This window comes from Coturnix japonica, chromosome 4 (genome assembly GCF_054131305.1).
Source record: "Coturnix japonica strain WE chromosome 4, WE-NBRP24, whole genome shotgun sequence".
Classification (NCBI taxonomy): domain Eukaryota; kingdom Metazoa; phylum Chordata; class Aves; order Galliformes; family Phasianidae; genus Coturnix; species Coturnix japonica.
In genome coordinates, this window is record NC_140666.1 from 9711408 (window position 1) to 9728370 (window position 16963).

General features: G+C 43.4%; 1 protein-coding gene across 6 annotated transcripts in view; it reads right to left on the reverse strand.

The window, feature by feature from the left end:
- Positions 1 to 1600: 1600 nt before the first annotated feature.
- Positions 1601 to 16963, reverse strand: part of LOC107312573 (fibronectin type-III domain-containing protein 3a-like) — a 37893-nt gene continuing 22530 nt past the window's right edge. For all 6 annotated transcript variants that reach the window (XM_032444109.2, XM_085544444.1, XM_085544446.1 and 3 more), the window contains 20 exons: positions 15807 to 15862; positions 14527 to 14681; positions 14207 to 14266; positions 13426 to 13564; positions 12489 to 12542; positions 11714 to 11835; positions 11454 to 11628; positions 10565 to 10651; positions 10226 to 10364; positions 9809 to 9877; positions 9455 to 9573; positions 9252 to 9357; positions 8499 to 8674; positions 7759 to 7872; positions 7296 to 7445; positions 6703 to 6983; positions 5899 to 6111; positions 5099 to 5265; positions 4759 to 4880; positions 1601 to 4211 (listed from right to left, as the gene is read on the reverse strand). In XM_032444109.2, coding sequence (XP_032300000.2) covers positions 3894 to 4211; positions 4759 to 4880; positions 5099 to 5265; positions 5899 to 6111; positions 6703 to 6983; positions 7296 to 7445; positions 7759 to 7872; positions 8499 to 8674; positions 9252 to 9357; positions 9455 to 9573; positions 9809 to 9877; positions 10226 to 10364; positions 10565 to 10651; positions 11454 to 11628; positions 11714 to 11835; positions 12489 to 12542; positions 13426 to 13564; positions 14207 to 14266; positions 14527 to 14681; positions 15807 to 15862 — 2822 coding nt within the window. In that variant the 3' untranslated portion in view covers positions 1601 to 3893. The remainder of the gene's footprint in view (positions 4212 to 4758; positions 4881 to 5098; positions 5266 to 5898; positions 6112 to 6702; positions 6984 to 7295; positions 7446 to 7758; positions 7873 to 8498; positions 8675 to 9251; positions 9358 to 9454; positions 9574 to 9808; positions 9878 to 10225; positions 10365 to 10564; positions 10652 to 11453; positions 11629 to 11713; positions 11836 to 12488; positions 12543 to 13425; positions 13565 to 14206; positions 14267 to 14526; positions 14682 to 15806; positions 15863 to 16963) is intronic.

A 16963-nucleotide genomic window follows, 5' to 3' on the forward strand; every position in this document is an offset into this window, starting at 1 on the left:
CTCCCTCCCTGCCCTTGGCCACGGCAGCTTCCTCCCCGGCTCCTGTCCTCCGGCCGTGCCATGAATGCTGGTGCTCAACTTTCCGTGAGCGCTCCGCCTGCTGCCCAAATAAAGGAGCAGTTGCTCCTCATCCCTGCCCAGACACTGAGGTTTCTTTCAGAGTTAGAAAACAGGAAATCAGGTCGCAGCGTGGCCAGGCTGAGCAATGCCTCCTCCCACTGCCACCACTGAACCAGGGACATTCAGCAGAGGTAACTAAGGCTGGGAGCAATCTACTGAGACACTGTGCAGCCCACCCCCCCTCCCCAGCTCTGATGTTTAAGTCCCCACCAGCACAGCATCAGGCGTTGATTAGAAGTGCTTAAGGTTCAGCAGAAAGCAAAGCCCTCACACCTAGACAGCTTGCATTACCTTGATGCACTGCAGTGCATAGATCTCTTGAAAAACACAGCCAGTGTTTCAACCTCTTGGACATGACAGCAGAAATCCTGCTAACATTAAAAGCAAAGCTCTGTCAACATAACACAGTGACTGTTCAGCACCGACCTTTCAAGCCCAAATCCCACACCATTTGGCTCTGCAAAACGCTGGGTTTTGGATAGTCTCAGACAGGAGAGCTGCAAGGAGTGCAGCTCCAGGGAGGACAGGTGAGGTTTCTTTTGTACCCGGCATCTCACTTCACTTCATCCAGGGTTAGGGAGGAATTCCTGAGCCTGGCTGGGCTCACCCTGCTGCCAGCCCAGCAGTGAGAGCAGCATCTCAGACCCCGCGCTGAGTGCCATTAACCCGCTGCCCCCTGGAGGCTTCCCTTGTGTTTTCTCTGGCTCTGATCCCATTTCCCTTCGCCTTCCCCACGCTGGTGCTTCCAGCTCGCAATCTCTGATCTTTTCTGAAGTGGAAAGTAAATCAGGGCTCAACGTCAGGCTGTCTCATTCTGAAGATTGATGTTCAAATAAAGGCTTTCCCATCGTAACTTCATCCAGCCACTATTAATTTATCACCCCGTGGCATCTGCTGGGTAAGAGCTCAAGTGGGAAAGGCCCTACATAAACACAGAATGATGGAAAACTGGGAGACTGGTCCAAATGGCCTTGTTCATTTTCCACTATCAAAGAACTGTTTTATCCTATCTGAGACTGAAGGCATTTTTTTTTTATTTTTATTTTTTTTGCAGGGTAAGGAGGAAGGCAGAGTGAAGGGTGTGATTTAGGGCAGCACCATTAAAGCATATTGGGGGGGGGGAAAGGATGGATCACTGTGCAATGGGCAGCATGGGATGCCTCCGCATCATGGAGCCCAGAGCCCAGGTTCTGTACCCAGCACTTCTGTATCCTGAAGGCTCTGAGACCTGAAGGCAGAACAAACAGCCACACATTAAGGAACAAAATGAAGCCTACACGCACCTTTCATGGCAGGGTAAGGGCACACCTCCTACCCCAGTGGCCCCCTGGGACACCTACCTGTAACTTCATCCAGAAAGACCTGCTTAGATCCAGCTCAGTGAGTAGCAAACATTTCTCCAACTTCAATTACATGCTACAGAAGTGACTGCTCCCAGATAAGGGCAAATCCCACAACAAACACACGACAAACCCCGCGGTCAAATCTGAATACATTCGTATTATTTATTGGCTGTATTAAATATATTATCTATTTGATAGTTACAATTTAGTAATACAATGCATGGCAGCTTTAACATAGAGATACCTCAAAATTACAATACAGGAAAAAAAAGATACCTAACACATTAATGCCACTAAGGGTACATGGTTCTGGAATGGATAAGAGCTGATGTCCGCCTGCATTGCGGTACATCTGGAAACATTGAGTACTTTGTGGCAATTACAGAAGGACTTGGACTTCTTTAGGAGTCGCCCCTTTGTTACTATTTACTTTGCAACCCTAATTTACCTCTTTAGAATCATCAGGAACCGCGTTGCAAATTAACCTCTACAGACTTACTTTGCTCTAAGAGTTAAGAAGAAATAACCCTTTGGCAACAGAGATTTGCTGGAGGTGGTTGGATTTGCTAAATGTAGACCCTAAAGAGGAACAGAGACAGACTGTAAACTCTTCTGCTAACTAAAGACACAAAGATCTGTATAAAACTCTTTCCAAAAGCGGAGGGAGGGATGGAGAGATTTCTATGATATAATAAATGATTAACTTAAAGTTCTGCTACAAGTAGAACAAAATACATTCAAACATACATTTTTTTTTCTATTTTTTTTTCTTTTTTTCTCCTCCTCCAGGACTTTTAATCAAAATAAATAGAGTACAAAAGGAAGGGTACATTTTGCAAAGATTAATTCTCAGATTGCACCAGAAATCTACTTTTAACGAGTATTTAAGCGATACTACGTCATAATTTAGGTTTCCCACATCTGAAATACAACACAATGCCTCGAACTACAACGCAACATTATTCATCAACTGCCATAGGATAAAGACCCTTAAAGTGATTGAATTACTGGCAATCCTTCGCCTGCAGCACCAGCACATCCAGCACCCCACATACAAGTGCCTTGTTCTGGTGGGTTACATGGTGATAACGCTACCTCCACCTTCCTGTGCCACGCTCCCATGCTGTTGGGAAGGCCCATTCTGCAACGCTTTCTAAACTCGCCAGCCCAGGCTTTCAAACCCTTTGGCACAGAGAAGGCAGCTGTCGGATTCATCTGCAGGCATTCGCAAGCTGGAACTAACGAGAACAGGCAGACGTAGCGCACGGTGCCCACCCCGAATCCCCCTGACAAACAGGACACGTCTCAGAGCTCACAGCAGGCTGAGCATTCCCAACTAGGAAACAACGGAATGTGAAGCTGCTACCACCGGGATAGCAAGTCGGATAAAACCTTGTACAAATGTTGGCTTAAAAAAACAAAGAGTTCTTCCACATACAATTTGATCGTTTGGGTTACGTAAGGAGGGCATCCAAAAGCAGTCTGAAGTTTTATTCTTTAGGTTAATAATAGTACAAAAAACATTTGCTCAGTTTGAGCCAAATAGTGTAACATTTATCATAAATGCACTCTTTCTCCTTAAAGACGAGACCTGTGCTTTACTGGAAACGCTGCAAAGATTTCATCCCAAGCACAGGAAATTAACTTTTCTCTCAGGCACTGAGAGTGAAACGTGGATTGGGCCAACAGCTGCTCACCACCAGCAGGAAGCCCCGCGCTCATGAGCGTGCAGTGCAAAGGGGCCTTTCCTGCACTGTCACATCCCAACGCGGCTGCCGCGTGGGCGCAGCATCCTGCTAACATTGTGTCCAAGCACCTCGACTCAAACCCTACAAATGCTGGCACCCGCTACTTGAAAGGCTCGAAATGATTATTACTGAATCCAAAACGTTAAAATAACTGTAAAGTAGTAATATCGCTAAGTCAATATTCTGCTTTCCTTCTATGGTATATTAAATGTGGTATGCTCTAGTAATGTTCTGCAATACAGTACTGCTCTAAGCTTAAGCATTTGTGCTGCTGTATGTCACGTATACCAAACTGTGACGATGCCTGATGGGCCACCACTGCTCTAGCTGTGCTTGGAAAGGACTCGTTCCAATATCACCGTCTCTCTCTGAGTGCCCAAAGGGCCTCGTGTGAATTCAGAGAGACTAGAGCATGCACACGCACATCGGTGTGCACAATAAGGCAGTTTGTGCTGTTTTCTTAACAGCTAACCCTGATTACAGAGGACAAAGGATTACCCTTTCTACAAGAAATCTGTGTTCAGTATTTGGAAAGGATCTGCCGACCCAGCCTCACTGTCAGCCAGCAGCAGGGCGGAAATGAGCGTATGCACGCATTTCCAGCTAGGATTTCAATTAGAACTAACCATAAATACCCGAAATAGCTTCTGTACAAAAAGCTGAGCACTGAGTAGGTTCTTGTCTACTTGATCACAAAGTACTGAATAACGACAGCGAATAAAATAGCAACCACTGCAAACCCGCAGAGCAGAACGATGGCAATGAAGCGCTCCTCATGCAGCCTCTTCTTACTGTCTGCCAGCTCTGCGGGCACGGCAGCACTCTGCGACTCCAGCTCCTGCTTCTGAGATGAGAACACCGCACTGGGGCTGTAAGGTCCATACAGTTCTTGGGATCCAGCAGCATCCTGGGACTGACGGCCAGCGCAGACTCTGATCCGGTATTCACAGTTTGTCTGCAGGCCTGTGAGACGGAAGGAAGTCTCTGGTCCCTTGTATACCTGGTCAGCACAACAAGAAAGAGAACCGCTCTGAACACGATTTGCCTTATAGTCTGCCTTTGCAGTCATTTGCTCTGCCAGTACAAGCAAAGTGTCAATACAGATCTGAACCGTTACATTTGCTTAGCAGATTATTTCCACATAAGTGCTCCTACTTGAAAGGAAGAGCAGAAGCAGCTGGAATTTGCCTGCTGACGAAAACGACAAGCTGAAGAAAACATACAGTTGTGCAACCTGTGTTAGGCTCCAGAACAGCACTCCAAAAAGCCCACCCTCCCTCCCCTGCAGGGATGCACATCTGTAGTAATGCTCCTTCCCTGCAGCACAATTAACAGCAAACAACTGGCATGAAACATTCAAACTACCCCTGCGACTTGGAGAGCTACTGCTCTCACGTGGGCTGAGCAAAGGAGGGGAACTGCAATGTGCTTTGGAATAACTTAAGAATTTAAAACGGTATCAGATCTGTAAAAAAAAACCCCAAACAATCGAAGAGAAAATGTCAGTCCTTTTTTGTAAGTAAAAAGCCTCAAGAAGCAGAAGGTACCTGATCAAACTCTCTCCCAGCAGCAAGCTGAAGGATGTAAACAATGGAATCCCCTTTCATCGGCTGTAAAGGTTCCCAGGTGATTTCGAAAGTGTTTTCTTCCAGCTGATTTGCTTTGGGTGCTACAACAGAAGCAATTTGTTGGTAGTTTAGAAAAGGGTCTGTGCGAGCATTCTTGCCTCTTCCAATTGGAAGGAAGAAGCCAAAATCACCAGTTACAGTCATTCACATTCAGTTTCCTTGCTTAAAACAATCCTTTAGTCTGTACAAGTTCCATTTTACTGGGAAAGTGGGTTTTTAGCATCCACATACATGGCTCACAGAGCTCTGTAATGCTCACCTTTAAGAGATGCAGGGGGAGACTTGGTTGTAGTGAAAGCATAAACGTCAGAAAACTCCCCCTCTCCAGCATCATTGTATGCCTGGATTTTGAAATAGTACGTGGTGGATTCACTGAGCCGCTGCACTTTGTATGTATGACATGGACCACTATAAACCGTAACAAACCTGGGAAAGAAAGCACAATACATACAGGTCAGAAGTATTCGGGGATCACTAAATCGTATGTGTGACGTTGGCACAAAAATGCTGACAATGCATTCCTTCTGCCCCAGCATCACACATGCTGTGCATAGCGGGCAGCTGAGCACTGCTACTGTGACCAGCAGTACGTGCATTCCTCAGCAGCACTCACCCATCCATGCCACTTCCAGACCCAGGCATTCATTAAGCTGGCAGGGCACTGAGCTACAGCACCCCACAGAAAATACACAGCCAAACTCTTGGCTTCAATCAAGAGGAGGGCACCTGTGCCAGCTAGGTTGGTTTGTAATTGCAGGTCAAGAACAGCTGTGTGCCTGCGTGCAAACTGGATTTCATTTCAGAATTTCCAAGACATACAGAACAGTACTGTGCTATTATCTGAGCAGTGAATGAGATTTACATCTTACAAGTACATACACGTGCAGCAGCTATTAGCAGCACTTCCATGGTTGAAAGATGGGATGCCAAAATGCAAACAAAGCAGGAACATTTGGGACACCCAATGCAAACAGAGGTGAGAATACTGAAGAGGCCTTAACAAACCTGACACAAAGGTTTAATGAGACAAGAATACCCTCAGTGCTCTGAGTATCTCACCTGCCAAACCTGTCCTCCATCTGCAAGTTGAACTGTGTAGGGTTGGTAATTAAAGCTCTGCTAGGACCTTCACCCCATTTAAGTTTAAGGCTCTGGTAGCTGAAGACCACACATTCAAGGTGAGGAGGGTCTGGAGGTAGTGGTTTCGTTTTGGCTTTAATGGAATGACTGAAAGGACCAACTCCAAAGCTGTTTATGGCCTGTATTCTCACCCTAGAAACATGAGAAGAAGATCGCTATGGTTATCATTGGGCCCTGAAATATGCTAGGTAATCAGTCAACATCTGTAACAAATATAACTACAAGCAATAAAGGAATTAAAAGGCAGTTAGAAATTCAAAACAGCCTATTTCAAAACAAGTGACAATATTGCAATTTCAGTCTAATGAAACTTCAGCATTTCTCAGCATCGTTCAGGTTTACTTTACATCATAAGCAAGCACCCAGCTTCTCCAAGGTGACATTCAGCCTAGAGGGGCTCTACCCCTCTGCACACACACACCCTCTTTTGGTGAAGTACCAATCATACCAAATAAGCAATTAGGAATTAAAAGAAGCCTGGAGTAAAGTCTCAGCTTTGAGACCGAACCGCAGTCTTACTGCAGCAACCTCAACTCTTCCTGGTAGATGGTACAGCTTAAGGCCTCAATGTGATGACATGATTGGTTCAGAGTTGCAGAGAGAACCAAGCAGATACACTGTAAGCTGAATGACGTTACTGCAAAGCTTAAAAACACTGCCCTCAAAGCTAGGGAATGAGAAACCTTACTGATGCGGCTTCAAAAGAGAACTGGTCATTATTACCTGTAGAGAGTATCAGGCAGCAGATTCTCAAGAATGTGGCTTGTATTCCTTCCAACAGTTACAAGCTGCTTTTCCCCATATTCTATATTATATCCAGTGATCTCTGCTCCGTGACAACACGGTTCTTCCCATTGAATTGCAAGGCACGTTGATAAAGGAAGAGGAACTTCCATTTGGTCTTCGTCCAGCAGCTGCAGTACGGACACGGCCGCAGGCACTGACGCAGGGGTTGTCACCAATCCAGTCTCCCCAAACAGCCCCACCCCAGCAATGTTCACAGCCTGGAAGGGACACCATGGATTGTTAACTGAATCCACACTTTGCTACTCAGTACATTGACCATGCTTCCTTCTGCATGCCATCACAAGCATGGAAAAGCATGGGAAACAGCCCAAATAAATTGCAAATGTGACAAAACACCTGGTATTTAATGCAGTATCTTATTGCCAGATACATGTAGTTAGAAGGGACTTGGGGGGGGAACAAAAGCCTTAATAAATGGCACTACGTAACTGCATTTATCCAGAACTCAAGTTTTCTTCCCACTGTATGTACTCGCTTATTTGTTTCCTAACACAAGAGGTTTTTCGTACCTGTACACGACAATAATACGTGGTTGCAGGTGTGAGACCCTTCACTTCATAGCTCTGGCAAGGGCCTGTGTAAATGACATGCATTGATCCTTCCATCTGTCCCCACTCCAGTCTGTATTCACTGATTTCTGCACCGTTGCACGCAGGACTCTGCAGGTTTCAAGCAACAAATTACATGTTCATCATACAAGTACGGTCTCCCACTACACCGAACAAAGACATCCAAACAAGCACTGGAGTTGAAAAGCTGAGTTTGAGAGAACAACCTTACTTCTCAGATTTGACACTCTGGCGCTTCACTACAACTAATACAGGCACCAAATCCACCTCTACACAGAGATGTCTGAAATATTATTACACCAGTACACTTGTCACTTCTTCCATTTCCATGCCATGTGTACGTCACCACGATTCTAAGGGCTGCATAATAGTTTATGGCTTGCTGAACACCATTAGCACCTACCTCCCAGGAAACTGCAACACAAGTTGCATTTTTACAAGCGACGACAGGTTTGCAGCACTGATCAGGGGGGCCTGGAGCAGTAGAGATTTCTGCTTTGTCCGAGTGAGGACCAAACTGCAAAAAGAAATGCAACCCGGTGAATATGGCAACAGAGTTGAGCAAAAACTGAGAGGTGAGCTGGTAAGCTGAAGAAAACAAATTATTTGTAACAATAAGGAAGCAATTAGGAGATTTCCATGCTCATTTTCAGAGCATTTTCAGTTCCTTTCAGGCAGTCTACAAACTGTCTCTGTGCCCATAGGGTACCCATAACCCTCCCACTACCTCCCACTCCTGCTGTGGTATCAATTCTCCTTTCCCCATGGTCAGAATCTCACTTCCAGAAGCAGCTGGGTAGTGTTTCAGAACGGCTTTTACACAACACACATTTACCCTACCTTCGTTCAAACCCAGCATTGAACGCACCCTCTCCACACAGTGCTATTCCCACAGCACCAGCCTGTAAAGTCCACATTACTGTAAAATACAGGGCAATTTCTTAAAGCCCAAACACCAAGAGATTATTCACCGCCAGAAACATAGGGTTTACTTTCTTTTTATATATATATCTACATGTGAAATTCTGCTCTACTCATGAAAACATGACAGAGCACAAGCAACAAGATACCATCAGGCTCTGAACTGGAAAGCACCACCGCCATCCTTAGTGTAAAACCTGGCCTTGCTGGCAGGGCACTTACCCCAACCCTGTTTGCTGCCCGCAGCCAGAAGCAGTACGTTCTCCCAGGGAGCAGGTTGCACACAGTGCACTCGGGTGCAGCACCCTGGTACACCTGTCTGCGCTCCTCCTGCTGTGAGTTTGCCATCTCTACAATGTATTCTGTTATGTCAGAACCTCCATCTACAGGTGGTGGGCCTGCAAAACAAAAAGGGATTTATTTTCCTATTAATTTCACTAAGCGCTTTTTTTCTTTCTAACTTGTTTCTACTTTGCCTTCTCAAGCTACAAGTCAAGCTACATGCATGCTAAAAATCAGGGTGCAGGTGTTCACTGCAGCTGAACAGATCAACACCAAGCTTTTCTTCCCCCACAGGAACTGGTATATTAGTTTAAGATAGCCTCTATCAGGTTCTTTCATAAATGTCCTTCAAAAAACAGTCTTATCTTCATTGCTGCTTGCTTATCTCCTTTATGGAGATAGAAGTAATAAATAAAAATAAATAAAATAGGGTTGATTCTTAACTCACCAATCATAATAATGAATATATCAGTAATGAGGCAGCCAGAAGACACACATTTAACTCTCTCCACATCACTGCAGACATGCACATCTCCAAGTCACAGCTGCCTTGCAAGCTTTATTTATTTATTTTAAACACAAGTAACACCATGGGCAATGTTACTTACATTCTTTGGTTATTTAAATGCTTACATATCTATTTAAATACAGTATGTATTTCAAAAGGGTTCAACAGATTTTTCAGGGGCTTACCCCACTGCAACGAGATCTCCTTGGGCTTTGCCTTGCCTGCCAGGCATGGACTGGGACATGGCCCCGGAGGAACAGCTGATGTCGTAACAGTCAGGATATCAGAAGCCTGGCAGTAACACACATCATTTCAGAGTGGAAGCAAACATTGCGGCGAAACAGCCAGAAATGGCTTTCTGAAGTACATTCATTCTCCTTGCTCTCACCTGGCTCTCCCCACCTCTGCTGACACAATGAACTCTCATTCTGTAGGTAGTACCAGGCTTGAGATGATCACACACATGCTCTCTCTGGGTACCGCTGTAGATGGTGTCCCATTTACTCCCTGCAGCAAAAATCCAGACTATACACTGCAAAGCTTTTGCAAAAATCAACCCAAACATTTCCTGTATGGTTATCAAGGATGAAGATAAAGCACAACACTCCATTTGAAGGACGAATTAGACAATGAGCACAACAAAAACATATGCAAGAAAGGAACAGCAACCACTAGAGACAGTAGTGAATCACAAGCTCTGTTAGCACACAAGCTCAATTAGTACTTAATGACAACTGCTTACCAATTACTGCTTCTGAGATTTCCAAGAAGTATTTAGCAATGTCTGATCCTCCGTTATCTTTGGGTGGTTCTGAAAGAAAACATCACCTTAAAATAAACTACTGAAGAGATAAAGACAAAGCATTACTTTATCATCGACTGCCTTCACGTAACATTTTAATCTGCTGCAGAATTAATTCAGGTTAAAAAGAAAAAATCAAAAAGAAAACCGTGCACATACATACAGCCACAGTACAATGGTTTATTATCCCTTATTAATCATGATTATATGAGGAAGAGGAGTACTATGCACTTCTCCTGCAATACCATCCCCTGCAGGGACAAGAGTTCAGTCTATGGGTTTGCCTCTGTGTTTTAATCTGCATTACCAGGTGACTGCACATACACAGGTGTATGAGAACAACTTGAACAAACCTACCCCATGCTACTTTCACACTGTGTGAATGGATCTTCCCCTTTGCAGTTGGTTTACTCGGTGGCCCAGGTTTGTCAGGGTTGGTGCTGTGCTCCACTACCTCACTTGGACTGCTTTTTCCTTCGCTGTTGTAGGCAAAGAGCTGTTTAAGGAACAAACAGAACACGTAAGTGATTGCTAAGATTAATTCAATGTCAGGTAATACAATTCTGACTTACAAAACCAACAACAACTGCAGGTAAATTTCTCCAGTCTCCATAGGGATTTCTTAGCCATAAGAAAATGCTAAAACCCCAGAAATGCAGACAGACATTATTAAATGAGTAACAAAACAGTACAAACCCTAAACTTATAGGATGTGCTCCTTCTAAGATTTCTTAAAGTGCATGAGAGTTCATCTCCATTGTACTGTGGCTGGAAACCATAACCCTACAAAGGAAAAACAAGAACAAAATGCAGTCACTGATTTTCTGTGATGAGACAGTGATGGAAAGACAAGGATAGCGTCCTTGCAAAAAACAATCTGGGAAGAACAAAGGTAGGATTGGGGGTTCCTACAAAACAAGATTAAAGAAAAAGCAGAGAAGAGTTTCGATCCCAAGGATCTGGTTAAACAAACTCAATCCTGCAAGTGCATGGCAGGAGATGCTGGCTTAGCACCTTGTGTACACCTTGTTTGTTGGGCAGAATGAAGAGCGACAGACTTTATATTATGCAAAGACAGTTCCAGATGAGCAAAACAACAAACTCTGAATCCAGAGTACAATGTATCCGTCAAAAAAGGGAAAAAAGGGGCATACCACAGGGCAATGGCTGACAGGAGAATGGAGAAATGTGGACTCCAAGTACCTCAGCCAAAGGGGACAGGGGGAAGGGCTCACTAGTATTGGGGTACAGGGATAGCAGGGAAGCTGTGTGTCCCCTAGAGCCGTGAGAGACCCCATAGGGGTCCACCTCAGTGGCCTCTCCCCTTATTCAAATTAAGAAAGATGAAGACTGTCTTGTCTCTTTTGGGGATAGAGATGGCTGAGTAAGCTTACTGGAGCAGAAATTTTCCTAATGGACAGATTGTTTTCTGTTGTTGTTGTCGTTCTAGCTGGAACTTTATCTTTGTTTCATAAACGCATGCAGCGCTTGCCAGTTTATTTGGAAGTAAAATATCAGTTGAAATGTTTATTTATGCCCAACTGCTTATCAAGCTTTTATAAACATGAATGAAAGCTGCACTTACAGAACCTTCTTCTTCCATGTCTAAAGTGTAAGTGAGGGAGTCCTCTGAGGACACTCCGCTGGGTGGACTCCACCGCAGGGCCAGCCAGGTCACTCCAGCTTCAACAAGCACTGGCGGTGGTGGGGCTGGGGGCACCATCCCTGCTGTGTAGTATGTCACCGTCTCACTAAACCCACTGGAAAAATGTTTTTTTGAGAAGTTAGCAATGGCTTTGGGCAGCTGATGAGAGAATGAATGATGACATAAACCGTGTCCGTTACCTCATTCCAATATCGTTTTTAGCAGCTAGTCTAAGCGAGTATTTGGTGGAAGGAGAGAGTTTGGTAAGCTTATACTGCTTCAGGTGACCGTAGTAGCATTCTTTGAAGAGTCCGTTCTTCCCCTTTAAAAAAGCAAGAACAGCCTCAGCAACTTCTTGCACTGAGACTGCACACTTTTTGCTAAGGTCATTTTCTTCACCTCTAACTTTTCCTAAATCTCACTGCCTTACTTTAATAAAAATTACATTAAAAAAACACAAAGCCTGAAGAATTAGGAAGCTACAGTCACCCACACCACGCTGAGCATGCCTGACAGCAATCCTGAGCACTCCAGGTACCAGAATCACATCTGATAGAGATGAGATGATTTTTTTGGTGCTGGGGGTTGTGACAAAATGGTAACAAATCCCTGCAACTGAAAACAAACCACAAACATGAAGTTTTTTTTATCACTTTGGGACATATTTCTGTAAGGAGTTCAGACTGGAGCAGACAGCTACTGAAGAGAGAAGCCAAACACTTGATAAACAAAGGCCAGGAATTAATGCTGCTCTGACTGATAAGGACCACACAAGGACACTGAGCACAGCTCTCAGAGGATCTGAACAGACCGTCTGCTCCAACGCTTCACTACTACCAACGATCTTTAACTGGCTTAAAAACTGCCTAGGCAGTTGCACTGAAAATAGTGGATGAACCGAAGCAGAAGAGTATTTTTCAAGTATAATTGGTCATTACATTGTTGGGTATTTTTTTCCACTAGAAAAGGGCTTACCTCATCCCATTCTAAAAGAAAATTAGTTATTTTGGAACCATTGTCATTTGAAGACTGAAAATAAAGAACAATGAAAAAAGTTAAAATCAAACAGTTGAACATTTGCATCTTTTGCATCCTAAGACAACATTTGAGCCATCAAATATATTCATAAATTCCAACTGGCTTTTAAAACGAAAAAGAGTGCAATAAGCAAACAGAACAGCTCTCTTTTTCCACAAACACTCGTGATAACCTGCAGCTCTGGGCACACACAGATACTCAGTGAAATGAGCCAGGGAGGAGTGGGCAAAAGCCAGCAGCTCATTCAGCCCTTCACTCCTGGTGGCTCTCTAAACTGTTACATTAATATTGAGAACTAACTGTGCTTTCTAGGAGATACAAATTAGGAACTTCCTATGTGCAGAACACATAGATAATTTAACTGGTATTACTCATTTATTAACCATTTTTTCTAGGTGTAAACATAGTTGTAAGAAACACACGGAATGACAATACAACACCATGACTAAATTGTCAGAGATTATATACTGCACATATTCAAAAGTCAGATTCAAAAGCTAATGTACAAACTAGAGAAAGAAATGCACTGTGAGCTGGCACAAGTGACTACCAGAATTATGGAATTACAACATTACCATCCAGAAACCCCACTTACAAACTCCTCCTTTCTTACAGTGCCATTTCAGAAGAGAACTTTCCCACCGAATGGTTCACACTTCAGAGAGTGCTGCTTCCAACTCTGTGATGCTAAAGCCATACATACGCAAGAACTAAGCAAGCAGCAAAGGGAGCAGGAAGAAGCAATCACGATTTCAGCCATCAGCCTTAACTGAGCAACTTAAAAGCCAACACCTAAAGCAAACACTACATGACAGGCAATGCTAACGCAAGCACACTCACTGTTTATGAATACATCGGTCTGCTTTCTGCTTACCTTCCATTGCAAACTCAGGCTGTTTTTGGTTCTATTTATTAGTTTCGGTGCAGCTGGACAATCTGGCTCACAACTTTCTGTAGTGAAACTCACTAACTCTGAAACAGATTCCTTTATGGAACTGCTGGTTGCTGAAACTCTAAACAAAAGGACAACAAATTGTGTTATCACATTGGCACACCAGAAGTTAAGGAAAGATTAATCAGCTTGAGAAATGCATTTAATTGTAAGTCATCTTAACAGCAAGAGGACCAGAGTCTTTTTGCTACTGCAGATCACTGATTCCAAAGCATTGCTCAGGAATGAAGAAACAAAGCCTCATTTTATGATCTCACTCCACATTTCAGTAACTGATGTTCACATAACAAACACCAGGATCCAGAAAGTTCTAAAATCACAGAATGGCCTGGGTTAAAAAGGCCCACAGTGCTCATCTGGTTCCAACTCCCCTGTCACATGCAGGGCCATCAACCACCAGACCAGGCTGCCCAGAGCCACATCCAGCCTGGCCTTGAATGCCTCCAGCCAGAAGATAACCCGATGTTTATATTTTGGAGAAACAAGAGGAGAGAGAAGACAGTAGAATGTTCGAGAAAGTGAAGCGACATTTTTAGAGGGTTAGAAGATAGGTGGAAAGCAGGCACAGTAATGTCCACAGCTTTGATGCTTTACACACAATATTCCTCAAGTTCTCTGCAAGCACACCCTTCTGATGAAGCCACAACGACTTTATAATTAGCACATCAACAACAGCATTAAGCGTTCTCTCGCAGCAACATACCTGGCATGGTAATCGGTTGCTGGTCTGAGATCAGGAAGGGTAATTGTTAATTCCTCCCCACTACAAAAAGGGAAAAGAAGTTACAGCTCTTCCTTACACCATCAGGGATAAAAGCTTATTGAATAGCAAAACCAAGTAGAGCACATTTAACTTTCAAGTTTCCCATTGTCCATGTAAGTCATACTGAAATTACTTAAAACTTTATTGCACGTGAAGTAGGTAGGTCTGCAAGTCAACAAACAGCTCCTGATAAAGAGATTGCTGCTCAGTTAATGGTTTTAAACATCGGAATTGTGCTTAAAGGAAGAAACTAAACTTACACATAGACAGATTTAAATTTTCCATTTTTACCACTGTTGGATATTGCTACTTCAAATGTAAATGCTGCTGGACTATGACTATGGCTCTCTCCATTCTGTGAACTAACTGGGAGATTCCAGGACAGAACGGCTGATCTTGCTTGTATATCAGAAACCTATTAAAAGCATAAATAATGCAAGTAAGTTTGCTTTCTGTAATAAAAGGTATGTTAGTCAATAACACAGTGTTGCTAGTTTGCCCATGAAGCTCCTCGTGGGAGGAATTCTTTACCTTTGTAGTGGAGATATCAAGTCATTGTTTGAATTTAACATTATTTTGTTTTCACTTCTCAAATCGCATTAATTTCCCTTACTTAGTGGCACATCACACCATCTCAGTGCATGAAGAGGAGCTCTGTATTTCACCTGCACTGTTTGCATCACTCATTTGGAGCAAATTTTCACATCTGGAATCTTCAGCACTGGCACCAGATGTGTGTTTAGGCATGTTTCTAAACGCATTGCAACTCCACCACTTGATCTTAACATTCAACCAGTAACTTGGCCAACAGCGAGAGGCTCTGATTTTAATTGCTCAAGACTAAACATCTTCTATCTAAGCAGAACGTCTCTGACAAAATTCAATGCAGCCTTCTGCTATCGTTAAGTACAGATGTCAGAGGCATCGGCTTAAAAAACAACTGTAGGAAAGACTGGCTGGACAGCTAGAGCAGAAAAAATACAACCCATGCTTAACGTACTGATAGTACAAGGAAGAGCTCATGAGACGTGCTTGGAACCACAAATCAGTGCAGTTTTAGCCTTGAGATACTCAAATTTGTGTTAGCAGATTCCAGTATCTTGAGCAGTCTGTAAATACTCAAATATTTGCTCAAGTTTCTTAACACTAAAGATGAGCTGTTTCTGTAACTTCCATCCCCAGTACCTCACATCCTCCCCGCTAAAAGAAGGCCATTTCAAAGAGCTAACAGGTTAACTCTATGTTAGCAGTCTCTCTGCTCTCCAGGAACTCAAGACCTCATTTACACATACCATAGCTCTGCCAGCGGGTACAGCCCTGCCTTACAGGCTGGGAAGTGTAAGGCTGGGACTGCTTCAGTAAAAGCAGGTTTCTGTATCACCATCACCCTTTCCCAGACATAAACCCTGGTAGATAAAATACATTTTCTTGACTATAAAAATTAACCAAGGTAGAAAAGGAGATTGATGAGAAAGATGAGTGTTATTTAAACACCAAGCACGTGCCCAGAAAATAATGGTATTTTAAAGGCAATACTCACTACTGGCTTGCCAATGCTCAAGTGAGTATCATGCTTCTTGGATTCCGTGTCAGATTCTGAAATTTCAAATACAAAACAGATTACAGAAAACCCCCAGAGTAAAAACCAGCCTGTTACAGAAATGCCACCACAAGATGGAGTGTGTTTCATTAAGAGCTTAACAATAGCACTTATTGTGCAAAGTTAGCTTCCCCTGTTTGTTTTGGCTGCGTGACGGTTAGAAACATGAACTATCCAAAACTAACAGAGTTACAAAAACCCTTTTAGTCCATCCTGCACAAAGGGGATATTTTCCCAACCTGAGCAGAAGTGGATTTTCTCTGATAACACAAAAACATTCCTCTACAAGCGAAAGGTGTTAAAAATTGACAGTAAGAGCTTATCTTGCTATCGTGTGTGCCGGCCCCTGAATTTCCACTGGAAATCACTTGCTCTGGGTATAGGAAGCCTGATCATCAAAATCACATACTGGCATGTCTATGGAGATCTGCAGGTTTACACCTGTCTTGAATCCTGCCTTGAAAACTGTCTACACAAACAATTCTGGGTATTTTTCTCAAACATTTCTTAGGTTATTTTTTCCTGAAAGAAAGTTTGCATTGAGACAATTCTCTAATCAAAGTATCCCATCAGTCCCCGCAACAAGCCAGGATAAGAACTTCCACCTCTGTTTACTTCCCCAGACACAGAGTCAGATATTTGTTTTATTTCTCTAACCAAAGAGCTCGGTACAATAGTGACGCAGATGAGGACTGTCTCCTGCTGCCTAATAAGATCATTAAGATACATACGCACAGCACTGAAGAGATGCAATTAATTTATAGAGCCTTGATAAGAAACCAGGTGCGCACCCGTGACAGTGTTCCAAACCAGCACAAAAGGCACTGACACAAAGTATTTTAGTACATGTGAGTAAATAGCCATGAGAGATTAAAAAGCTCAAACGTTCATTTCAGCTAAGTAATGTACTGCACTGAAACTGCAGCTGATCAAACAGCAACCTGTGAAGGCAGTTGCTCAAACTATCTTATTTCTTTGAGCCTCACACAACTCCTGGTTATCCAAAAAGCGAGGAGAGAATGACACCAGAAGTCACATGTGTGAGTACAGCAGTTCATGCCCACTTGGAACACTGAGCAGAGACCCAGGTCAGAAAA